The 26,614-nt window shown below is 33.4% G+C and overlaps 2 protein-coding genes across 4 annotated transcripts in view; both read right to left on the bottom strand.

Annotated features, from left to right (window-relative positions):
• LOC105231168 (GTP-binding protein 1) overlaps positions 1-26,614 on the bottom strand; it is a 261,542-nt gene that overhangs the window by 140,399 nt on the left and 94,529 nt on the right. The window lies entirely within an intron of this gene.
• LOC105232872 (solute carrier family 28 member 3) overlaps positions 1-26,614 on the bottom strand; it is a 26,749-nt gene extending 135 nt beyond the window's left edge. Inside the window, exons 1-8 of one of the 3 annotated variants that reach the window (XM_049452880.1) lie at positions 26,471-26,614; positions 12,254-12,322; positions 12,144-12,185; positions 6,867-7,020; positions 4,767-4,971; positions 2,706-3,470; positions 289-616; positions 41-221 (exon numbers count right to left, since the gene is read on the bottom strand). In XM_049452880.1, the coding sequence (XP_049308837.1) occupies positions 41-221; positions 289-616; positions 2,706-3,470; positions 4,767-4,971; positions 6,867-7,020; positions 12,144-12,185; positions 12,254-12,301 (1,723 nt within the window). In that variant the 5' untranslated portion in view covers positions 12,302-12,322; positions 26,471-26,614. Of the gene's footprint in view, positions 1-40; positions 222-288; positions 617-2,705; positions 3,471-4,766; positions 4,972-6,866; positions 7,021-12,143; positions 12,186-12,253; positions 12,323-12,567; positions 12,687-26,470 lie in introns of those variants that run through there. The other 2 variants (XM_049452882.1, XM_049452881.1) reach the window with 2 other exon arrangements.

Raw genomic sequence — 26,614 nt, 5'->3', positions numbered from 1 at the left:
TTTTTTTACTAGAATATTTTGTGAAATAATTCTAACTCACCCGCAAAACTAGCAGATACAAAACAGACTATGCTGCCAACAACAAATGCCCGCATGGCAACTGAAGTTATCACATATCTTCTATTAGGTGCCATTGCGCTGAGTGTACCAATGAGTATGCCCAGAGCACCCGGATTTGCAAAGCCGCAAATTGCAAATGTTGTTATACTTATGCTGCGAGCCTATAAAATTAAAGTGAATTCACAGATGATCTTATTTAGTTTGTTTGTTTGTGAGCTTTAACATTACTTCCAATTCTCCACTTTTGATGTATTCACCCAAACGCTCATAAGCCACAAATTCATTGATGATTGACTTAGTGGCGACAATTTTTGCTACAATATTACAGTCCTGGTAGGGCACACCCATCGTCCACACCAGTGGTATAAAAAGTTTCGAAAATATCCATTCAAAATCGATGTCTTCCAACCCAACTAAAAAACATAGCCAGTTAACGACACCATTGAGGAATGCCACAAATGCTACAAAAGCGACGATATTGGCAATTATTCCTGCTACAATAGGGATAGCATTATTGGCCCCGTTCGAAGCCGCATCCAGTATTGAAGAGTCTTCTCTGTATTATTGTGCATGAAATGAAATAGACATATCAGCCTTGGCTAAATGATTTTTTTAATATACATAAATGAACATATCATAAGTAAATACGTAAGGATAAACGAGATAATGCCGACAATAAATAAAAATAAATTGGCTGACAATGTAACAATAATAGATAGTTCGCCAAACTGTTATTTGTAATTCCTAAAACTAATGAAAATGGATGAAAGTAAGATACAGTATGTCAAGAATGAGTTTACACATGGAAAATAAACACACTTTTTCAATTTCAGTAGCAGAATATATTGCTTTTTACTTTAGTTTAACTTATTTTTTTGTTCGATTATATTTACATACAGTATTTACAGTGAATTGGTACAAAAAAAAAAAACGGAAAATTCAATGGAAATACAAACAAAATACAACAAAAGCAAATATCATTCAATTTTGTTAGTGTCAGGAAACTCTTTTCACAAATGATGACACGGGCTTTTATATTAAATATATTAAGAAATAATTGTGCTTTAATATAAAATTAATATTTCGTATGATAACCCTTAGCATTTATAACACATTGCAGCCTTTTTTTATGGAATGAATTAACTTTTCCATGTCGTAGATGTTAGGTATATTCTGCCACTCTTCCAGAATTGCAGTTTTAAGTGCTGTCATGTTCTTTGGCTGCCTTTTAGCAACTTTTTTCTTTAAAAATGCCCACAAATTTTTTATGGGGTTTAAGTCCGGGCTCTGAGCAGGTGTATCTATTACTTTGCCGCAGTTATATAGAAGGGAAAAGGGTCGTTATCTTGATAAAATTTGAAATTTGGCTTGTTGTCTGCTACAAAGCCAAATTTTACAGCACTGCTCCACAAATTGGCTTTTAAAATTTGTAAATATTGTTTAGCATTCATAGTGTTTTCTATGAAAGCCAAATTTCCCACTCCTTTGCTTGAGATACATCCCCAAATCATGACCGACATTTTGCCAAATTTGACGGTCGGAATGATGTTACGCCTTTCTAGGGAAGTTAATGCCTTGCGCCATACTCTAGGAGGCCCATCGTTGTAAGAGCCCTAACCGAAATTCTTGGATTTTGATCAAGTTTCCGTGTCATTAGGCGCTGTGCCCGGTCAGTAAGTTTTAATCTAGGACCTCCTCCTCGCTTTGGTTCTAGTCTTCCCTCATTTTCCGCACGATTTATCACATTATACACTGTTTTACGTGTTACAGAAAACATTTCTGATAATTCTCTAACACTTTTTCCTAATTGGTGATTATAGTACAATAGTTGGACCACTTCAAATGATAACCTTTTGCCCGGCATATTAACAAAACAGTAAGAGGAATATTAGACGCGAATAAGGCAAAAATTAATCACCAACTGATTGACAAAATCATTTGAAATATCATTGCGTAGAATAGTTAACGGTAAATTACCGTTGATCGTGTAACACATGCTAATATAGTGAAAAAAACGAATAGTGAAAAGAGTTTCTTGACACTAACAAAATTCAATGATATTTGCTTTTGTTGTATTTTGTTTGTTTTTCCATTGAATTTTCCGTTTTTTTTTTGTACCAATTCACTGTAAATACTGTATGTAAATATAATCGAACAAAAAAATAAGTTAAACTAAAGTAAAAAGCAATATATTTTGCTACTGAAATTGAAAAAGTGTGTTTATTTTTCATGTGTAAACTCATTGACATATTGTATATGTAAGAATTAAAATTCATGTGTAGTTTCAAAATGACTAAGAAAAAGCATTATTAATCCCAAATGCTGGATTTAAAAATAAATACAATTTTAATCCCAAAAAAGAAATTTCAGAATAGAAATAATTTTAATTACACAAATCGAGTTAAAAATTAAAATTTATCAAACTCATTAACATTTTTCGCGTTTGCGTGCTTTGTGTTCTACTATTTTAAACTTGAGCTCGCACAGAACCATCATCTTCAATACTCTGAAGCACTGGTCGGCAAACTTACATATTCAAAATAAAAAATAAAATTTGCAAAAAATAAAAATCTAATTTTTAATCCAAAATATTTTGAATTAAAAAGTCCACAACCCTGATCACTTTTATTTTAATGTTAACTTACGATTTCTCTAGTTGAATATTTTTTGATGAAGTTTGACTCTCCTCTGTTTCCGGCATGTAAAGTTTTGAAAAAGCCAATGCTGCTGGAGCTGCCATAACGCTTGAAGTTATTAAGTGAGCTGCCGAAGCACCAAAGGATAAATATGCTGCCAATACCGTTCCGGACACTGTTGCGAATCCAGAGGCCATAATTGAATGCAATTCACTGGATGTAAGTTTGGTAAGATATGGTCTAATAAGCATTGGACTCTCTGACATGCCGAGAAATATATTAGCGGCTGATGTAACACTTTCACAAACAGTTGTACCCAAAATTTGTTGTAGCAGCCAACCGAGTTTCATAACTATCCATTGCATAACACCCCAATAATGTAAAATTGAAATAAAAAAACTGAAGAAAAATATCACTGGCAAGATTGCGAAAGCGAAAATTCCGTCATCGATTATTGTATCTCCAAATACAAAACGACTTCCTTCATCACTAAACGAAAGAAAAGTGGCTACTTTATCGCCCAGACATTCGAAGATTTTGCGGCCTACATCCCACCGAATGCACAGGATACCCAAAATAAATTGGCATACTATTCCCGATATCACGGTTCGCCAATTAATTGCGTTGCGATTTGAAGAAAATACGTAACCTGCTAATATGAGTAAACATGGAGCCAACAGCGATCTTAATTTATTTCTGTCCTCTTTGGTTGCAAAATACAAAAAAATTGCCAGTAAAATTATAAGGACTATGAGCATTATACCGGATACAAGTCTAATGTGGAAGAAAATTATATTAACATGTAATGTGTATAAATTTAAAAAATACAGCAAAACTTTTCTTCAATTAGTATTATGAGTAATGCATATATAGTATTATCATCACAAAGTACTTCAAAATTAACCACGAAACATATTAGCATATCATCAAAACACTTAATGGAATACATAGAGGACACTACTTTCGTAAATAATTTCAACTCTGGCCTTTTTGGAGTCGTCTATAGAAGAAAAAACACAGGGAGAGGAGTTGGTCCACTGGTAGAAGAGAATTTTGTAATTAATATACAGGTATCCCTCGAATAGCACGGTACTTGAGTTGCACGAAATCTCGAATAGCACGGTTAAAAATTGCGACAACCCTCGAATAACACGGGGTTCGAATTGCACGAAGCCGCGAAAATTCCTTTTAAAAATTGAAATTTAAGGATCCTCTACCTCTTCAAGGAAAAACAAATCAATCTTTGGAGAGTGACAGTGGTTGAACATATGTAATTTAAAAATTATTGCGTTTATAAAGTTTTACCTTTTAAATTTCAAATAACACGATTTCGAATAACACGGAACCAATTAACCGTGTTATTCGAGGGATACCTGTAGTTTAAATGGGTATTCGAACTGCACTCACATTCTGCCATTTTTAAGATTTATTTTGCTTTTGCCCTCAAGTAAAGAAAAAGGAACACGTATTTTATTTAGAAGGGTGTGGTTTTCCAGAAAAGTAAAGTGTGCAATTGGATGAATAATAGTAACAATCTTCGAGGACTGTCGACAGGAAGGAAAATTTTAATTAGTAATTCGTAAAGACCTCTATAAGAGCGGTTTGACAATGAAGAGCGAACTGAAATAAAAAAGTACTAAAACTTAGTAAAGATGCTTAATTTTGAAATTCTTCTATGTTTCACATAAGTAAAAGAGAGGAACAAAATTATTCACAACTGTATCAGGTTGGTTTCAGCCTACTTTCGTTTTACTTTTTTGTGCACTACAAGAAAAAAATAAAGGAATAACCATACAAAAACCTTTTCAAAAGAAATGCTAAACAAATAAGGTTTAAACAGAACTAAATAAATTGCATAATATTTGTATTCATAAATTTTACAACAAATCTATGTTATAATCTAATATTTCATATATGTTTTTATAACATACTTTCACTTGTCAGTAATATAGATCAAAAAAGCTGTGCTAGGGATTAATATCATAAAAAAAGCAAACTGAATTAATTTGCTGTTAAAATTGCTGTCCGGAACCTGATCACTGTCCGACGAATAATATTTTAAATATTTACCTTGTTCGGCTGAATTTCTTCCACCGCTTTCCAAGTGGATAAATATAATTCGGATGTAAGGTTCTGCCTACCTTCGGTTTTATGATTTGGAAATATAAAAGACCAAGGTAAATGAATGCCAATAGTAGTACCAATAATCCATAACCACTGCAGAACTGAATGCCACATAATTCATTTGGTTTAAGGGAATCGCACTCGTTATTCTCTGCAAAATGAAATGATAATGACACTTAATGTTTAAATTAAATATTATTATTAAATTTTGGGTTTTATATTCTCGCATTGTAAAACTTTATATTAAACCGTGAATGACCTACACTAATTTTCGTAATCTTAATTGCTCACATAGTTCTATTACTAGTCCATTTTCACCCAAAAAGAGAAATATTATATCACATAAGTATTTCACTTAGAAAAGAATATAAATTATTTTGAGGTTTGCACCGCGACTTAAGGTCTATTGTGCCCTCCCCTCATTTACAAAGGCCAAGCACCCTGATGAATTCCAGGAACTTGCTTGACCCAATGAAGGTGATTTGATCGCTGTTCACATAAATGGCTCCAAGAGCCTTGAGCCTGCGTATATAGATTGCTACGTAATCTACAATCATTTGCTCAAGAGTTTCATAGTGTATAGTGAAAGGATCATTGGGACTAAAAATTGTGATACAAGGGAATTAGGCGTTGTTCTAATTTGATTTCGCCCATTTCCACAAAATAACATAAAAATATTGTTGAAATTGGCTAGACGAGCCTGAGATATGGGATTCCACCTAAAGGTGCCACGCTGCATGCAAAATTTTATAAATTTACTTATAGTAGTTCTCAACTTAACCGTTATATGAAGAGTGGCTGCGGTTATAATCCGGGTTTCCCCATTTTCAGTCAAGCGACACAGAGGAAAAAGCCACATTTGGTGCGGCACCGACATTTGACATAATGGATAATGGATCTATCCAGACGTGTGGGGCTTTCGCTAAAACCTGTAGCCTGAGTGAAGTTCCTGGGGCTTGCTCGTGATAGGATGCTTTCATAGAAGCCAAACATTGAGAAGAGAGTGAGGAAGGCGTCGACTTTCTTTTGCTGCTGTAGAGGCGCTATAGGGATGAGGCAAAAATAATTGTACGTCTTATTTTGGTTCTATTAAAATGAAGTCAATCCTATAACGTTTTATATTGTATTTATCTCCTGGAAAAGCCGTAACCGCTAAAATGATTGAACTCATCCGACTCACATTGGCGACTGGCATGCACCACTGGCTACACCAGTACTGACTTAATATCATTCTTGATTTAGTATACAAAACAACATTTAAGAAGTTAAATCAATAAATACACAACCAACAGAAGTTTGAACGCTTATACTGAATTCAAAGAGATCCTTAAAACGAGTACAATGTCATTAATAGCTCATGTATAGTACGAGGTGTGTTCAAAAAGTATCGCGAATTTTGTGTTTTTTCAAAAATTATTTATTTATTCATGAATATCTATTTTGTCCCCTTCAAAGTAATCTCCATGAGATATTATCACTTGTGCCAACGGTTTTTCCAATCTTCGAAGCACTTCAAAAAATCTTTTTTTTTTATCTTCTTCAGCTCCTCCTTCAATGCCGTCTTTATCTCGTCAAGAGAAGCGTAACGTCGTCCTTTCATGGGCCTCTTCAGTTTAGGGAACAAGAAAAAGTCACAGGGGGCCAGATCTGGGGAATACGGTGGCTGCGGCATCATTAGTGTGTTGTTTTTGGCCAAAAAGTCGCGCACAAGCAACGATGTGTGTGAGCAGGGGCGGATTGCTTCGCGAAAATTGCGCATAACTTGCAGGTAATATTCCTTATTGACCGTTCTTCCCTGTGGCAAGAACTCATGATGCACTACGCCCCTGCAATCGAAGAAAACTGTCAGTTACGATTCACGATACTTTTTGAACACACCTCGTAATTATCGGGTTAAGACAAACTACATCCTCGAAAGAGGGAATATGAAGACATCAATATAGACTTATATATCCAATGCAAGTAGCGGAGCAGTAGGAAAAAAAGTTACAGATTGCCACTTAGGCTGCATATGAGACTATTAAAATTCCTTCAACTGAAACTCACCGACATCGATGTAGTGATACGTCGCATAAGCGAAATATCCCGCCACAACAAGGTGTATTCCCACCTTTAGGCCCTTGTGAGAAGCTTTTCGTATTCTTCGTTTTATATTTGATGTTCTGCTTTTGGATTTCAATGTAGATTCACTTATGTTGGCCTGAAAGCAGAGCACATACATATGTGGGTGTAATTATCAAACACTAGTTGATTACGATTCTATGAAAACACATATAGACATACATATGTAGAAACCCAAAGTCAAATTTATATATGATACACGTTGAATAATACCTGCTATTCTTCGTAGATACATTTCCGATGACAAAAATGTTGGGGCAAACTGTTTGTCGCGCATAAAAAAAGCCTTCGTGATCAGCCAAATTTATTTAAGCTCCCTAACATCAAATAAGCTAAGGTTTACTGACAATTAATGGTTTTAATTAAGGATTAAAAAATTTATTTTTACTCAGAAAGTATATTTCTAGGAATAGTAGATTGTATCGATACATTATGTTCGAAGCACTTCCCACAGTCCCTAAATTTTATATTTTCTGTTTTCAAATTGTATCTTGTTTCGTCAAGCTTTAGGATTTTTCCTCAACAAATTTTTTCATCTTTCTATTTATTTACAAGGTCTGTCGCAAAAGAAACAGAACTTTTTAAATATAACTATTTCTAGGGGCGCCACCTATTGGTGGGTATATGAAATAAAAAGAGTTTGATCTCTTGTTGACATTTCGTCAAAATTTTAAGACAATTGGAAACTACAATCGATGTTATCGATCAAAAAGTGACAGCAGCTTTTGGTCATCTGTCGTAAAATGCATTTTGAACAAAGAGAAAATATTAAATTTTGTATTAAACTTGGAAAAACGTTTACTGAAACATTTCAAATAATGAAAAAAGTTTATGGTGATCAGTGCCTATCCAGTAGTAATGTGCATGAGTGGTTTAAGAGATTCCAAGAAGGTCGTGAGGACGAGAGCCATCGCCGAAAAAAAGTTGTCTTCAGAAGTCAAAAATAAAGACATTGCTGATTTGTTTTTACGATTCCGAAGGTATTGTACATCGAGAGTTCGTCCCACCTGGCCAAACGATTACTGCTGTGTTTTACCTTGGTGTTATGAAGCGTCTTTTGTCACGCATTCGTCGTGCTCGACCACAATACCGTGAGCCAGGGTCCTGGCGCCTGTTGCACGATAATGCGCCGTGTCATTGGTCGACGCTTATCACTGATTTTTTGACAAAAAACTCCATATTAACCATTAATCACTCACCCTACACTCTGGCACCCTGTGATTTTTACCTATTTGGAAAACTTCATTTGCCCAGGAAAGGACACTGGTTTCAGGACATTTCAGCTATCCAAAAGGCGACGACCGATATTCTCAAGAGAATTCCTAAAAATGCTGTATCGAAGCACAAGGAAACTACTTTGAATAAAAAAATATCTTTTGATAGTCCTGTTTCTTTTGCGACAGACCTTGTATACAAAATAACTGATTAAAATATTTTTCCTAAATAAATGCAGTAGTGTTCAACTACAACTGCTTAGTAGTACCTGCTATTTTCTTATATTTAAGTCAATCCCGTAGACGTAGAGTTAAAAACCATAATACTACAAAAAATGCACTTCTACCGAATTTGTTTTGGCAGATTGAGTTGATATCGATAATACCGAATTTCAATCCTCTAACCAAAAAGCAATTGGATTTAAAACTGTAATAATGACTATAAATATTAAAAAATATAAAAAGTGGCACACTAAAAAAGTTAATTATTTAAGAATTTTCGTGCCTTTACTTGGAAAAATCAGAAGCAACTGTTTTATTGAGTTGACGTCACTTCACTTCTAATTGATAACATACTCAACAAGTCTGGAAAAAATTAGCGACTTTGAAATTGATTTCACCATCCGTTAGGAAATCTTTAACTATAATTTTCGGGGATCTGCACCCAGTCTCTAACATCACAGTCGCAAAATAACTGTAAACTAGTGTAGGCTTTCAGTCTTTCTTGACACATTGTAGAGTACATGTAGATTTTGGTAAGTTTCAATTACAGAAACTGCTCTTTCCACTAGTTACGGACACAGGAAGTGTTAGCAACCCGTAGTGCCTTAAATAAATTTAGAATGATAGCTATTAATTTGTTTGTAGAAATATAATATAAAAAGTCCAAAAGCGTAGTTTTATGAACAATTTTTCTGTCAATAGCTTGAAGTTCGCGAATCGGTTTATCATCTTCATAACTGACTAACTGACATAACTTTTTTTCTTAAGCGAACTGTTGCCATTTTAAATGCAAATCAACTGAATACTCGCTACACAGAGCAGCGTACAACATACAGCAACAATCACTAGGTGGACTAGTCCGTCCTGTTGTTGTTAATAATTTGTATTAGATTACGGAAATATAAAACTGAGTTTTGTGAAATAAATGAAGTAATTGTGTAAATTATTTTAATGCCGCCCTAAAGTTCTGGCACCCTGGGCAGTTTCTTAACTTGCATGTATGGGCGGGCCGGCCCTGGATTTAAACGTTAGGTACCTTGTCGGATACTGTATCGTTTGAATAATAAAGTGAATAAAAAGAAATCGAACATTTTCAAAAAACCTACTAATGTGGAACTTTACATTTAGCACTATTTTTTCTACACTTCTTGCTTACTTAAAACGTAAGACTTTTTAGTCGTCGTCTAAAAAAGAGTGGCCTCTAATTGTATTATTAAAAATTCCCACTAATTTTTCATTGGCAAAATTGAAAATTTCTAAAGCAATTAATATAATAACAACCCTTTGTACTATATTTTTCAATGGTTTAGTTTATTTAACCGGGACATAATACTTAGGCTTGTCTAACTAACCACGCCTGATATGTTACTGATTACCGAGATACGTTTGATTCAATATAACTGATGCATTGAACTAATAAGTTATTTCTAACGGATGTTTGTAACAATAGTAACTAATTGATAAAAATAAATAATTGTATGTCAAATCAATTTAACGAGACCAGAGGAAAAAAATTACTTTTTTTGCGAATTTATTTCCTTAATATGGATTGAGTAATTTTATTCGGACCTTTTGTACATTATTGACCATACTTTTGATAATCTATAATAATTTTTTCATGCGGAAATATTGAAACATAAGCCGGCAAAAGAGCGTTTCTCAAAACGTCTAGAGAAAAAACACTTTGCGATGTTCACCGTAACTTGGCTGGAAGTCATCCAAAAATAAAAAATTAGTCAAATTATAATCCTCCCTCATCGTTGTCTGATAATTTTTTTTTCATTTAAAAATTTTTGGCGTTCATTTAAAATGAAAGCTGCTATTTTCCACTAAAAAATTCCGTAATTTTGTGGGTGGAAAACATCCTTAATGTAAAAAAACAAAAATTTACTAAACGATGGGGCGAGGTATTTCATATGTCAAAAATGTGTACAGAGTTTGAAATGAATCTGTCAAGCAGTTTGACAGTGAACATGGACTGTAAAAGGTAGTTTTGAATAAAACGCGTCTAAAATTTATAAACTAAAAAAGTGACCAAAAAAATTTAATACCCTATATTGTCAAAAGTATGCTCAATAATGTACAAAAGGTCCGAACAAAATTACTAATTCCGCATATATGAAATAAATTCGCAAAAAAATGGCAGTTTTTAAAACCTTGAAACCAGTAAGGAAGGGCTAATCGGAGCACAGATTAACGTATTTCCGAAACATGGGTTCTAAACGCATTAACCGCTACTTCTGGTCCCGAAAAACGTCGACCTCCTAGTTTAATTTTTACGTACGGGAAAAAAGACTCTTTTGGTGGTTGGTTTTACTGATTCCTTGAAATACCACTGGAAAACAAAATATGAAAAATAAAACAATGATGGATTCTTGATTAGTACGGCTGAAAAACTGAAAATAAACAAAAAAAAAGCGTTCGAATTTTTTTTAACATATTAAAAATTTAAATTTTCAATTCTTTTTGGGCTTTATGTGACAGAGATATTAGAACTTCAGATATTGTCGCAACTATACCGTGAGTAGTAGTAGTGGAAAAGAACTAAAGGGTGATTTTTTAAGAGCTTGATAACTTTTTTTTAAAAAAAACGCATAAAATTTGCAAAATCTCATCGGTTCTTTATTTGAAACGTTAGATTGGTTCATGACATTTACTTTTTGAAGATAATTTCATTTAAATGTTGACCGCGGCTGCGTCTTAGGTGGTCCATTCGGAAAGTCCAATTTTGGGCAACTTTTTCGAGCATTTCGGCCGGAATAGCCCGAATTTCTTCGGAAATGTTGTCTTCCAAAGCTGGAATAGTTGCTGGCTTATTTCTGTAGACTTTAGACTTGACGTAGCCCCACAAAAAATAGTCTAAAGGCGTTAAATCGCATGATCTTGGTGGCCAACTTACGGGTCCATTTCTTGAGATGAATTGTTGTCCGAAGTTTTCCCTCAAAATGGCCATAGAATCGCGAGCTGTGTGGCATGTAGCGCCATCTTGTTGAAACCACATGTCAACCAAGTTCAGTTCTTCCATTTTTGGCAACAAAAAGTTTGTTAGCATCGAACGATAGCGATCGCCATTCACCGTAACGTTGCGTCCAACAGCATCTTTGAAAAAATACGGTCCAATGATTCCACCAGCGTACAAACCACACCAAACAGTGCATTTTTCGGGATGCATGGGCAGTTCTTGAACGGCTTCTGGTTGCTCTTCACCCCAAATGCGGCAATTTTGCTTATTTACGTAGCCATTCAACCAGAAATGAGCCTCATCGCTGAACAAAACACGCGCGCGAAACACATTTCGAACCGAACACTGATTTTGGTAATAAAATTCAATGATTTGCAAGCGTTGCTCGTTAGTAAGTCTATTCATGATGAAATGTCAAAGCATACTGAGCATCTTTCTCTTTGACACCATGTCTGAAATCCCACGTGATCTGTCAAATACTAATGCATGAAAATCCTAACCTCAAAAAAATCACCCGTTATAAACTACAGACTATAAAGTTTCGTTGTCCGCTGAAGCAGACCAGTTGCCACGACACTAAAATGGCTATAACTTTGAAAATGAATTTAATTTTGAAAAATGATTTAGGGATATATCTTTGAATATCTAAGTTATCGATATATGATAAAATTTTTTAAATTTCTGGACAAGAATAACCACTTGATATCATATCGTTTTTAACATGTACATAGTTCTATTTCCTCACATGTAGGTTTATACGAGATCTACATTTCAATTTAACATTAAAATATTAAAAACCCTTACCTTTTTCACATCGTCATCGGCGTTTTCCACATTTTCTGCCGGCTAAAAACAGTTGAGAGGAAGCATAGTGGTTACTTATAAAATTTAGTTTTTGTGTGGAGGTAACTTACATCACCAATCTCATATGCGGTATTAGCCTGTCCCCTTTCCATTTTCATTACAGTCGCCTGCGGGATATGCTAGAATAAATGATTTAATTTTTTTCTACCAAAATATGTTAAATATATGTATATACGGAAAACCTATAAAATGCCATAACTGAACAATATTTTTTAAGTAACGGGACTGAGGCGATTAAAACAAAAAAAAAACAAGAAAAAATGTTAACTTCGGCTGCACCGAAGCTAATATATTCTTCACAGGTGCATTTCTTTTAGTAACTATGTGTTCAGTTTGTATGGAAGCTATATGCTTATAGTATTACCTTAAGCAATAATCCATGTCAAATTTCTTGAAGCTACCACGTAAAATGCGAAAGTTTTCCATACAAGCCCTTGATTCCGATCGTTCGGTTTGGATGGCAGCTATATGCTATAGTAAGCCGATCTGAGCAATTTCTTCTGATATTACATTATTTCTATGAACAATAACTCATATCAAATTTCGTGAAGATACATCGTCAAATGAGGAAGTTTCCCATACAAGCATTTGATTCCGATCATTCAGTTTGTATGGCAGCTATATGCTATTGTTAACCGATCTGAACAATTTCTTCGGATATTACATTGTTGCCTTAGAAATAATCTGTACCAAATTTCGTGAATATATTTTGTCAAATGCAAAAGTTTTCCATACAAGAACTTTATTCTGATCGTTCAGTTTGTATTGCAGCTATATGCTATAGTAAGCCCATCTGAACAATTTCTTCGTATATTATATTATTATCTTAGAAAATAATCTGTGCCAAATTTTGTGAATATACATTGCCAAATGTGAAAGTTTTCCATACAAGAACTTGATTCCGATCGTTCAGTTTGTATGACAGCTATATGTTGTAATGGTCCGATATCGGTAGTTCCGACAAATGAGAAGCTTCTTGAAGAGAAAATGGCGTTTGCAAAATTTCAAAACGATATCTTAAAAACTGAGAAACTAGTTCGTATATATACGATCATTTATATATATACTTTATAGGGTCTCCGGCGCTTCCTTCTGGATGTTACAAACTTCGTGGCAAACTTAATATACCCTGCTCAGGGTATAAAAATATTAAACCAATCATTACAATTCTTTAAAAACTTTCCAAATAGACTTCTTCTGCGGTCATGCAGCGCTGCTAGCGTGATTTCCAAGCATTGAAGGCGTCACAAACAGCATTCTCCGGAGTAGCCTTGAGAGCCGAGGTGCATGCTGCTTGAATCCACTCTGTTGTCTCAAAATGCTTGCCTTGTCTCGCGATCATACAGAAAGATCCATGATTACGTTATTCAAAAATTGGGCGTCACTTTCACACATGTTCAAATTTTCTTGGTACACTTACACACGCCGCAATTTCTGGTCGTCAATGAGCACTTTTGGGACCATTTTCGCGCTCATCTTGAGCATGTTCAAGCGCTCCGTCACAATGTCATGAACCATAGATTTTGATAAATTAAACATCTGGGCAACTAAACGAATACTTAGTCGACGGTCTGCGAGGATAAAAATATCGAACAAAGAAATTTTCTAAATTTTAAATTCGAGAGATCGTTGAAGACATGCTTCGTTCTGGACGACCTTCGACTTCTTCAACTGATGAAGATATTAAAAGAGTAAAGGATGTGGCGATTGAAAATCATCAGTCAAATGTTAGAGAGATGGCAAGTCCGTTTGAATGGTTTTGGTGGATATTTTGGGTGTAAAAAGCGCTCTTTCTAGACTCGTCCTGATCAAGCTTAATTTTTTCCAAAAAAGTTCGATTGTGATCGAATTTAAAGGCAAAAACGCTCCGTCGCCCTGGGCGCAATCTGCACTGTTTTTTAATATTCAGAAAAAATTGTTTACAACTTCAAAAAATTTTTTTGCAAATTGTGTCAAAAGTGTAGAAGATATAGGGCGAAAATGGGCTTTTCTATGGCTTTTAATAAGATGTCTGTAAATTTACTATCAATTTCCTCAAAAACCGTATTGTGAGAATTTTGAAACTTCAGAATTTGCGTGGCTTCTAGTTCCTAAATTTTGTATACTTAATATCGAAGATATTTTGTAAAAATTAACTTTTGTTTGAACCACCTCATGAAACTTGTAGGTAGGTAGATAAAGGGGGCGGCAGAACATCCTTGGCCCCGGGCGCCCGAAGTTGTAGCTGCGCCACTGTGTAGTAATAAAGAAATATAGGAAACAAGTAAGATGTTGTCATAGTTAGTTATCAAAAATTATTTTAGATTTGATGTGGTATTGCCCAAGAATGATAATACTCTAATGGCTGCTATAAAATTGTTAATCTAAGTAATGATAACAGACCCTCGTGTCATTTTATTACTTAAATTTATTGAGTCGCATTTTTTAAATGTTTTACGCTGTATATACATATGTGTACATAAATAACAGCAATAAGTAATTCATTGCGCGTGTATATGCTGTATGAGCACTCTAAATAAGAACATTCTAAAGGGTGCACAGTGGGAGAAATGGTCAATCTAGCGGCGCTTTAGCGAAATTTTTAAATTCAGAATTCTCCAATTTCTGTTTGTTTTATTGAAAATTTATTCCGTTATTTATTTCCTAACGGGGTCTTTTCTGTTTTCGTTTTTGTTTTGTTCCAAATATTCGCATATCTGTGAGCTTTCGAATTTAACACATGTTTTAGCAAGTGCAATAATTACTATTTACCTATTTTTAAGTGCAATTTTTGTTGAACTGAAAAACTTAAATATAAAATTTTGTAATAAGATTTGTGACTTAATTATCATTATTTGGTATGTGTTAAATAAAAAAAAAGTCATTGTGGTCTGTTAGTATATGTGTAATCCAATGTTCCGTAGAAAATAAGTGTGGTGGATTCGATGGCATTCGATTCAATGTTTGTATAATTTGTTAAAATATGTTGTGGTCTACGTCTTGTCCAAAAGTTGGCAGCAACTATTTGCAAGTTACTGATTTTTTTCCTTTTTTAGATACTATGGCAGAGTCTATACGCACGCTTTTTTTAATATTGCACAGTGAACCAGTACCAACAAAAAAATTTCTTATGGTTGAACATCATATATTTTCTAACGTCATTGATCGCTTAAAGTATAGTGAAGAGCAAACTCGCAAAATTCAAAAACAACATATACAAAAACCTTTTTCAGAGAAACACCTAACCAAGAGTTAATGGCAACGGCAAGCGTAAGTCCTTACAAAGCTGGAAAAAGAAATGCTTTACAGGTTGTTTCAAAATTGTTTGAAGAAAGTTCGACTGCTCCGAAAATGCTTAAGTCTGTAAGCTCTGAACAAAAAACCCCAATTCCGTATACACCTGAGGAAGCTTGATGAAGCTAGATGGAAGATGGCGAATACTCAAAAAGGTCGTACAAAATAATGCATTATGGTGCCAAAGAACGAAACTGCAATATTTATCCAAGCTACGATATTTTACTTAAGGCTAAAACAGAGTGTTACCCCAGTGACATTCACGTAACTGATGGCATGTGGGTATGCAGTTAACATAGAGGCTTTTCGCATATATGCTTGGAATACAGCAGAATTATTTGTTTCCGAATATCCTTGGTTTTCTATGCCTCCATCTGTACATAAAATATTAATACACGGAGCAGATATTATAGAAAAAGTTTCGCTACCAATAGGAATGATGTCAGAAGAGGCACTTGAGGCAAGAAATAAAGATTTTCGCAGTTATGGACTGAACCATACGCGAAAAAACTCAAGGTTGAATACAACGGAAGACTTAATACACACTCTTTTAGTTTCTTCAGATGCTATTATTACATCTAAGTCTAAAAGCATCTCCAAATACTCCAAAAATCACACTGAAATAGAAGATGTGGTCAAAAACCTTCTTTTACATATAAATGATCTACCTGACGGCAGTAATTCTGAGAGCTCCGACTCTGAATAGTTTTTTTTCTAATAAAACATAAAAACATATAAATAAATAATTAACACATATTTTTATAATAAAGTAATGCATTTTTTCATTGTATTTAAGAAGCTATTAAGAAAGCGACGCTAGATTGACCATTTCTCCCACTGTGGGGTGGGGGGTAACGTTTGGTAAGGTTTTTAAGGCGAATTTATTTCTTTAATATGGATTGAGTTATTTTATTCGGACCTTTTGTACATGATTGAACATACTTTTGGCAACCTAGGGTAGGTTTTTCATGCAGAAATATCGAAGCATAAGCCCACATCGTCTTGAGAAAGAACATTTTGCATGTTCACCATAACTCGGCTGGTTTATCATTCAGAAGTGACATTGTGTGACAAGGGGCAGGGGGGTCAAAAGCTTTGTGACATCACATTTCAAAATTTGTGATGTACAAACCTGAAGTTTATAGGTAAACAAAAAATATTAAACAATTATAAACACAATCTTTGTTTTTTAATACTTACATAAGTTGTAACGAAGCTTTTTACTGCCCCTGCTTCGTACAAGTATATATAACTTGCTGAGGTATACTCGCCGTGTCCAACATTTTAAATATTTTCATTTAGATGCAATTTATATAGCTACAAATGCCCCAGGAAGGAGTGCATTTAACAGAGTTGAACGACGTATGGCATCTCTCAGTCGCGAACTTACTTTTGTACTTTTAAATTATGATGATTTTGTGTCACATCTTGATTCAAGTAATCGAACTACTGACTTAGATCTTGAAAAACGAAACTTCGAAAGTGCGGGCAATGTGTTGGCTGCCATTTGGAGCAAGTTAGTCATTGATAATTTTCCAGTCGCCAGCTGAATGTGTTGCACCAACTGTTACTGGAGTGGATATTAAACAGACTATGATGTTGAAAAATAATGCTACTTGGTAAGCTAATCATGTACGTGAGTCGCAATATTTTTATCAAATAGTTTGGAAATTATTAAAAGAAGGATTTTTACCACCACCTGTTTTAATTAAGCAGACATCAGAAGGTTATTGAGTCACAGAGAGTGATGACAACAACGCTAAGTTTGCTCCATTATTACTACAGATATTATTAAATCTCTAAGCATCATCCCATCTGAAACAAGTTCCATGATAGTTATTGCCCTAGTGTCGAGTCATACTTATTTAAAAAAATTTCGTGTAGCATATTTTATATTTTTCTTCATATTAAGCCACCAATCAACACAAACAATCCCATAAAAAACAAGAGCTGTTACCTATCGCGAAAATTCGTCCTCAAAGTATTGCGGCTAGACGTGCCCGAGAGATTCTCTGTTTAATGAATGATGACGATGCTTTATGGATGGAAGAAGACGATGTTGGTACGAAAGATGTTCCTGACATCCAAATTCAGAACGAAAAGGAAGTGCCTGATTTACCAGTAATAAATGATATAAAGGAGTGGGTCAAAAGTCCATGGACACAAGATGATTTAGTTTTGTATTTTTAATTAGCATAATAAGTATCTATTATTTCTTGACTAGTCATTCTTTGTGTCTGTACTTAATTTTTAACTAAAAATTGATTTCATTAAAGATTATTCAATAAATAGAATAACCTTTTTTTTTTGATAAATCCATAAAATTGGAAAATGTGTGACGTCAAGAAAGGGAGGGGGATAGTTCAAAATGTGACAACTTGTGACAAGGAGGGGGAGGGGTTAAAAAGTCCGTAAATTCGTGTGACGTAATTTATGGATGGCCCCTAATATCAGGATTTTTAAACGTCCAGCTGAATTTACTCCATATGTGAGGTACCCTAATGAAACTCCGGGAATTATTCTTTAGTACAATATTTTTCATCATAATAGTTAATAGATAAATTCAGGTTGGTACTACGCCAATTCCGACATACTACATACGATGACTTTCGTTTTTCTAACAAATATTATAAAAGAAATGTAATTAATTAGTGTATGTTTTGTGAGAAAAAAAGTAGCGGCCAAAAAATACGGATATTTGATACCTGTCCATTGATTATGAATTTCCGGTCATAAATTTCACATTGAAAATATTAATAGCGGGTATTGTAAATATTGTTCTATCACATTCATGGTAATTCCTTGTAAGCAAAATTTGAGAATATCATACAAATGAACATATGCATATACAGGGTGGGCCAAAAGAAACCAAGGGGTGTAAAAGTTTAATAACTTTTTCGTTAATTAATTTTTTTTTATTTTTAGGTTTTGATGTTTACCAATTGGAAAAGAGGGACGACCGGATTAAAATCTTAGAAAAAAAAATTAAAGCGAGGGATTTGTTGCCGCCGGTCAAGATTGCTAATAAAATATATAAAACAATGAAAATCAAAGAAAATGCGAAGTTTAAATATATTTCACGAAACGTTTGCAAATTTGATGCATAGCATAATTAAGTTTCAATTACAAATAATTAAAAGCATTTATTTATTGAGAACTTCCAGGCTTAATTCACCTTATTAAGTATTGAAAGTTAAAAATTCAGTTGTTTTAATATACCATAAAATCATAAAAAAGAATTTAAGTAGTTTCGCCATGTACTCGTATTAAGAGTCCAATATAGAATAATTTGCAATCGTAATAAATGTTGGGTGTTTTAATTTAAAATGCCTAAAAATTCTTATTTTGTTCGATGGAAAATGTTATAAACGATCATTTTGAAGCGCTCTCATACTGGAATAAGTTGGACATCCCTTTATTCCTGATAATAATGTCAACACTTAATTGAATTTTCAATAAAACACTTACAATCGCTAATAATTTATCATAATGTCTGAACCATAGCTGTTAAATTATGATTACGATTAGTAATCGGTTAGATTATTTTCTAAAAAGAATCGTAATGATTATTTAATTGTGCGTTTGAAATATTGGGATTACGTAATGATTACGATTATAAAGAATCAAAAAATAATAAGGATTATTATAAATTAATTAAAATAATCAAAAATAATCAAAAATAATCAAAATAGATAATTGATTCTTTTCAGCGATTCTTTTTGATTATTTTTGATTACTTTCAATCCAAAATACCAAACAACTTTTCTCTTTAAATTTTACGACATTTTTTTACTAAAATTTTTTAAATTGTTTTTTGTATAATCTGAGCCTCAGATTCTGAGATATATGCATTTATATGTATATATATTATATTATTATAAATATTATATTATAAATGATGATATTTTTGCTATTATTAATAGCAATTCAGCCATTCAATTTAATCAGCCCCATCGCGAAATTTCCCAGTTGTGATCATCAGAATAAGCTTCAATGAACGTAGCTGATATTTACACCTGTATGAAAAACAACAATGCTGAAGGGAGTAGTGTTAGAATTCCAGAACGGTTGTTAACTTGTTGGTACGCTTACGTTAACAAGTCAAACAAGAGCTTATAAAGTGCAATCATATAATCTATACTTCATACTTCACGTGTCAGTCAGTTGTTATTAATTGTGTTTTGTGTGAAAAAACGCTCCATTTGAAGATAACATGTCACATACTGATCAATTGGTTTTTGGAGAAAGCGACTTCTCAAATGATGATGAAATTTTGGACAAGAATTACGTGCCAAGTCCCCGCAAAAGGAGAAGGGTCTTCAAAAAAAATTCTGGAAGCTCTATAAAAAACCAGTCTTTTGAGGTGTCTGGAAAAACTATTTTGAACGCGAGATTTTATACGGATATTGAAAAAGTTAGTTTTTATGTGCATATGGTTCAAATTAGTTAGGGTTGTTTTAGTATTGTTTGTTTTAAAATTTAAATTGTTGTGTTTAGTGTTGTTGTAAGTGTTTAATGAATTGAACTTTGAAAATTATATTCATATACATATGAATTCACAGATTTCTGATCAGAATAAGATGTCGACAATTGCAAAATGTGTCGGATGTGATCGGAAGATAAGAGCTACTGGTGACGTGACCTCTAATTTTGTGAAGCATTTGCGGGTCAAACATAGCGAATTGTATGCGGAATACAAAAGTTTGAAGTCGGGCAGCCCTTTTGGCAATTCTGCGCAAGCTGCCTTCGATAGAAAGCTTTTGCATGCTATTGTTGATGGAGCACTGCCTGTCTCAATTTTAGAAAGAAGGTCTTTCATAGACCTCTTGCAGACCAGTGGCATGAAGATAATGAGCAGGCAAGTAGCTGTAAAAAAATGGAAGGAGCATTATGGTGAAGTGGTACACAAAATCAAGTCGGAAATGGCCTCCGTAAAACACTTCTGTACAACCGGGGATATTTGGTCTGGGAACCACCGGAGCTTTTTGGGGTATACTTGCCATTGGCTCACAGAGAACCTGGAACGCAAGTCGGCTGCTCTTGCTTGCAGGAGAATATTCGGCGTGCACTCAGCTGAAAAAATTGCGCAAATCATTGCCGAAATTAATGCCGGCTTTGGTCTGAACCCGTCCAATGTTATTATGACGGTGACAGACAATGGATCCAATTTTGTTAAGGCTTTCAAGGAGTACGGGTGTACGGAAACTGAAACTTCTTTTGAAGATGAAAGCGAAAACGATTTGCCAGTTTTCCAAAACGAGCTGCTGCTGCCAAAGCATCTTCGATGTTGCAGCCACACGCTGAATTTACTTGCTTCCGCCGATTACGTGAAGATTTTGAGAAGTGAGCAGGCTTTGTATATCCAACATTCGATGGTAACTGAAAATTGTTAACGATTTTGTTGAACTATAATGTACTAAAGAGAATATTTTGCAGACATTCGAAAAATGCAATGCCTTGTGGAGGAAGTGCAAATGGCCGAAGTCGTCGGAAATTATTGTGGAATGCTTGGGATCGACATTGCTTATGCCCGTTGTAACTCGGTGGAATTCACTGTTTGACGCAGTAACGAAGTTACTTTGGGCAAAGGACAAGTTGAATCCTTTGTGCGAAAGACTCAGCTTGTCACAATTTTCTCCGAGCGATTTGCAGTATCTGGAGATGTACCAGTTGTTGATGGGGCCTATTGCTCGTGCCTTGGACTACCTTCAAGGAGAAAATAACGTGAATTACGGTAAAATGTATTAGTATTTTTTATCGGTTTCACATTAAGTAAGTGTATATTCTATGCAGGCTGCTTAATTCCGACTCTGATGACCCTCAGCAATAGATTGAATAAGCTGCAAAACAAGCCAGAAATGCAGCAAGTTTCCTCTGTGGTTGCTAAGTTGGAGCAGCGTTTGAGAGATCGGTTTGACGCATTTTTTACTTAAAACCGGAGGCCAATATAGCACTAGCGGCAACTGTACTAACTCCAGATATTAAAATGAGCTGGATCAAGGTGTTGCAAAGGATAAAACCGGAGATGACAGCAGCGGACATAAGTACCAGGGTTTTAAACACAATTTGCGATTTCTATGCAAAAGATAATCGTGCTTTCAATGCACAAATATTGAAAAGTAATGAATTATTTGCAAATAATGGGCATTTTGATTTTGACCTCAACGGTAGGATTGCTTGAATATTCTTAGATTATTTTTATTAAATTCATTTATCTTTATACAGACACAGATAACGAAGAAGGAACAAATGCTACTCCTGAGCCAAGTGCTAGTGATCGTCGGGCTTTTTTGACCCATCACTTTTTCTGTTACTTAAATGACAATTCAAGAACAAACGACACTTGGGTAAAACATTGCGGTCTAAAAGAAGCTTTTGTTGCCTTTAATACTCCCCTGACATCCTCAGCACCAGTAGAGAGGCTATTTTCCTTTGCGGGGATAGTGAATAGTCCAAGGCGCCAGTCAATGTCGGACTTATCATTTGAGAAATTGGTGTTATTGAAAGCAAATTCTAAATGGTGTTAATGAATATTTTTCTTGTTATTTTGTTATAAATGAATCTTGTTATTTTTTTGGTGTTACATTCAGTTATTATGTCTTGATTCAAGACTCTTGAATATCTTTATTTGTTGTACAAAATTGAATAAAAAAATTTATTAAAAATTAAAAAAAGCAAAAAGACCAAAGTTGATTGGGGTTTTGGATTGAAAAGAATCAAAAAGAATCAAAAATAATCAAAAAGAATCGCTGAAAAGAATCAATTATTTATTTTGATTATTTTTGATTATTTTTGATTCTTTTCAGTAATCCAGAGTAATCCTGATTATTTTTTGATTACTTGTAATCTTAATCATTACGTAATCTACTTGGGACCAAGATAATCGTAATGTAATCAATTATTTCACTCTCAAATACAAAGTAATGAGATTACTAATAATTACGATTAGTAATCAAAACTTAACAGGTATGGTCTGAACTATTAGTATGCTTGCTAGTTCTTTAACATTGTTATCAGGATAGGAAGTAATACGAATTATCATTGCTAAACTACAAAAATAAAATTTTCAGTGGTTCCGACAAATGAGCAAATTCTGGGAGAAAAAAAGACAAAGATGAGTTTCATATATGTAGATATTTAAAAACTGAAGGACTAGCGTACATATATGTATACAGTTATTTGAGTTAAGCATAGCTATTGTTCTACATATTAATATGGAGCCGAATGTAAATTTAGAGTACTGGGCTGGGATTTAGAATAGCAACCCCCGATTTCGGGGTAAAAATGGTAATTATATAGTTGCTGCTGATTTGAGATTTTTGAGATATTTGCATTTAAAGTTCAAAATTCAACTATTTAAAACGCGTCTTTCTCCCATTTATAATTAATTTTACACTTAAAATTTTAACTTTTATATCCACTAACACTTTACTTATTCGTTTCTAACTATTTATTTTATATTAAATATTGTAAAATTAACTTTAATTCCGTATTAAACTTTAGTTGAAATCCATTTATTCACTCAATAAGAAAATGGTTGCAAACAAGCAAAAAGTTCGTGTTAATGGAATAAAAATAAGAGAACAAAGTGATTATGACGTCATTAAAAATTCATTATTGTGTAATGAGTAATGTAAAATCTTTGAGAATTTTTATTATTGATAAAACCCGGTGTTGGATCGGTGAAAACCAAAGCTCAAATATGTATATATATGTATGATAAAAAAAAATATAAAAAACAATAAAATATATACATACACGTAAATACAAAAAATTATAAAAAATAACACACAAAAAATCGCATGCCTGGTAAAATAACATGAAGAACAAAGAAAGTTGCAAAAAGTTGCAGCTGAAATCAAAAGCATAGATTTAGGAAACATTAACTAATATAAACAAACTTGATTCATTTGAGGGCGAGACAGGGATCACAACTTTCTGTATACCTTAAATCGATGTATAAAGAAAAACATACCACTCAAAAGGGCATTTATAAAACAATTGTTTTAAAATAATAAAACAACATATTATTACATAAAAACCACTTTGTTATACTGAAACTCATAGGTTTTTGGAGAGGCTTTCATAGAGGTGTCTAGGAACCTATTTTTCAGAGTACCAAACGAAATTTTTTTTTTTATCCACCTTAATATGCATTGATGTTTGACGATGAATATCTCGTAACCACTTAACTTAATCAAAAAATCATAAGAGACCATTTTTATAAGCAGTAAATTTCCTACAAAACTATGAGTTTCATCATTCATAATAATTTTTTTTTTCATTGAGTTATAAAATTAAGATAAAATAAAAAAATCTCCCGAAAATAATCAAACTTTAACTGTTAATATCTTTTAAACGGTTGGGTTTACGAAAAAATCATCAGACCTTTTTGTAGAGCATTCAATTTCCAACAAAATCTAAGGAACAAGATATTTTTTCAAGTAGTTGGAAGCGAGATATAAATTTTTCTATCTGATAATAAGAAAAAATAGAAAACTGTATGTAGGAGGACCTTCCCGTTACAATTAAGAACTCATATTTGGAGAGGCTTTCTTAGAGGTGTCTAGGAACCTATTTTTCCGAGTACCAAACAAAAAAAAAATTTTTTTTTTGAATCACCCTAATATACCTCTATTATCAATACTCATTTCGATTTATGGGGATTGAACACGATTTTATATTGCAATTTAATTTATTATAAGAGATAATTTTTAAGCTATTTTCACTACACAGTCCCCGTGTTTCTATTGTCTAACTTCTCTCGCTTTTGGGACAGAGCAAAAATGTATTTAGCGTTACTTTTATTGGTGCTTTAAGAAATAGCTTTGATATAAACAGTGCTAAATTTCAAACTTTTATTTTTTTTATTTTTGGCCTATGAAATCGACCAGTGTGCGTCGGTTCGATTCCTCAATTATCAATTAGTTTTCATACATAAATATGTATGTATATATAATATTACTAACGCTAATAGTTTTAAACACTCCTTATAGATTCCGTGTTACGTATCACGTAATTTAATGTTTTTTACTGTATGAACACGATTCGATTGATGTATTTAAGTTTAGTTTAATTTTGCAAACTGGTGTCGATTAAAGATTAAAATATTAAGCTTTAGATAAGGTTAAATAAATCGATCTTATCGGATTTCTGATTAATTTTTGTAATTCATTTATTTGAAAAGGCAATAAATGTCTCTTTTTAATGCCTTTATTATTTTATAGAGCAATGAGCAAATTATCGGACTGACGTAGGTGATGATCACATCGTTTTAACGAGTTGCTCAATGTAACTCATGGTTTTTCGAGTATAATACAGAAAGTCACGTGTTTCTAACGATTATACTGTAGACGATTGTGTTCACATGACCACAAATATATGTACATATTTATATTGGTGAAAAAGATGAAATATTTTAACTCTTTACAACTCTTCTGCAGGCGCATTTCACAATTTAATTAGAATCCTGTAAGAACATTGCTACAAGTATGCAACACCACACCCACGCCATCTACATGAGGTTTTAGGCAAATAAATATCAGTTGGACCGTCTATCCGTGTAAGTGACATTTTTGGAACAAATTAAGACATCTTGCTGTATCAATTTAAGCCAATTCCTTGGCACTCTGAAGAGCTTTGCATAGCAGATGAGAAAAGGCAAAACATTAGCACGCCCAAAAATGATGTTAAGCGCAAAACTATAAGGTGCTTTACAATTGAAATTTCTACGGATTTAACGTACATAATCCACAAACTGTTAAAGTTGTATCAACCAAAAGAGAAAAGCTAAAAATTAAAAAACTGAAAACTATAAAAAAAGTGCTAAAGAAAATAAACATTTACAGTTAATATGGCACGCAAGGGGCGGTGTAAAAAATGCATTGTATAATATCTAAATCGAGCACCACTGAAGATATCGGAATGAAGCTTCAAAAACAAAAAAGGCGATAACATTTGTGAAACAAAGTTTAGCTAACAGCTGCAAATATTGCTTCACCTTTGAATCTTACAAATTGCAAGAGTTAATATGTTCGGTTACAACCATTTGAAAAACATTTTCCATGCCGGGATATTTTAAGGTTGTTATTATAAAATTTAGATGTCGTCACCCATTTTGCAAATTCAGCACATATTAATTTCGGGCAACTGCATAAGTCTCATTATAAGTATTTTCGAATATCAGTTCTAATCTCTCAGATAATTTCATTTCTTAAAAATGTTTTCAAATAATTGCATAAATACCATTGTTCTCGATGTTTATTCTCAAAACACCGATTTTGTGAAGTTGGTTTAATTTAAATGATATTGAAAAGTAAAAAATTTAAGGATTTGCCTATTTTGAGCACACTCAACATTAAGAAAGAGGTTTTTCAATAATTTACTACAAATGTTTACTTTCGATTCACATTACAATTCAACCTAGCTGCCCACAACCCAAATCTAAAACAATAACCCCTTATTTATGTATATACTTATGAAAATAAAACTGTTTAAAATAACGCTTGTGTTCGAAACTTTACATTGGTAATTTTGAATTGACAAACCGTTTTGTATACAGTGGAACCTTGCCTTTCTACCCCTGTATATTATATTGGGTAGCTTTAATTTATATACACACTTTTGTACACCTCCAACCACAATGATGAGACAATAACGCGTTTGTATGGTTTATACAAACATACATATGTATGTATGTAGTATAACCGAAATATTTTTTACATATGAATTTTGAGACATTTTTTATTTCAACTGTTATGATAATACGAGAATACATATATACAATATATATATCCTTTAGATGTAAATGTCATTTCACATGGCAGTTACTGACATAAGGAACGCTATTTCAAATATTTCAAATTGTCACATTATTTTGATAGATAGACGGCACACTACGACTTATTAAAAAAGTCACAGATTATTAAATTTTTTCTCATTTATATTTTTCTCTAAATTACTGTAAACGGTATTTAAAGTTGATTATCAATTACCGATTTTGATCCTTTAGAATTGTTGAACACTGGGTTTCCTCAATTTATCAAAATACAACCGTTCGAATTGCAGATAATCACAAACTGAAAGTAGGTATCGCAGCGTGAAACATGTCACAGCTGAAGTGATGTAGAACAAGTTTA

This window comes from Bactrocera dorsalis, chromosome 3, assembly GCF_023373825.1.
Source record: "Bactrocera dorsalis isolate Fly_Bdor chromosome 3, ASM2337382v1, whole genome shotgun sequence".
In the NCBI taxonomy this organism is placed as follows: domain Eukaryota; kingdom Metazoa; phylum Arthropoda; class Insecta; order Diptera; family Tephritidae; genus Bactrocera; species Bactrocera dorsalis.
The sequence above is the reverse complement of the archived record's forward strand: the minus strand, read 5'-3'. Positions and strand labels throughout refer to the sequence as shown.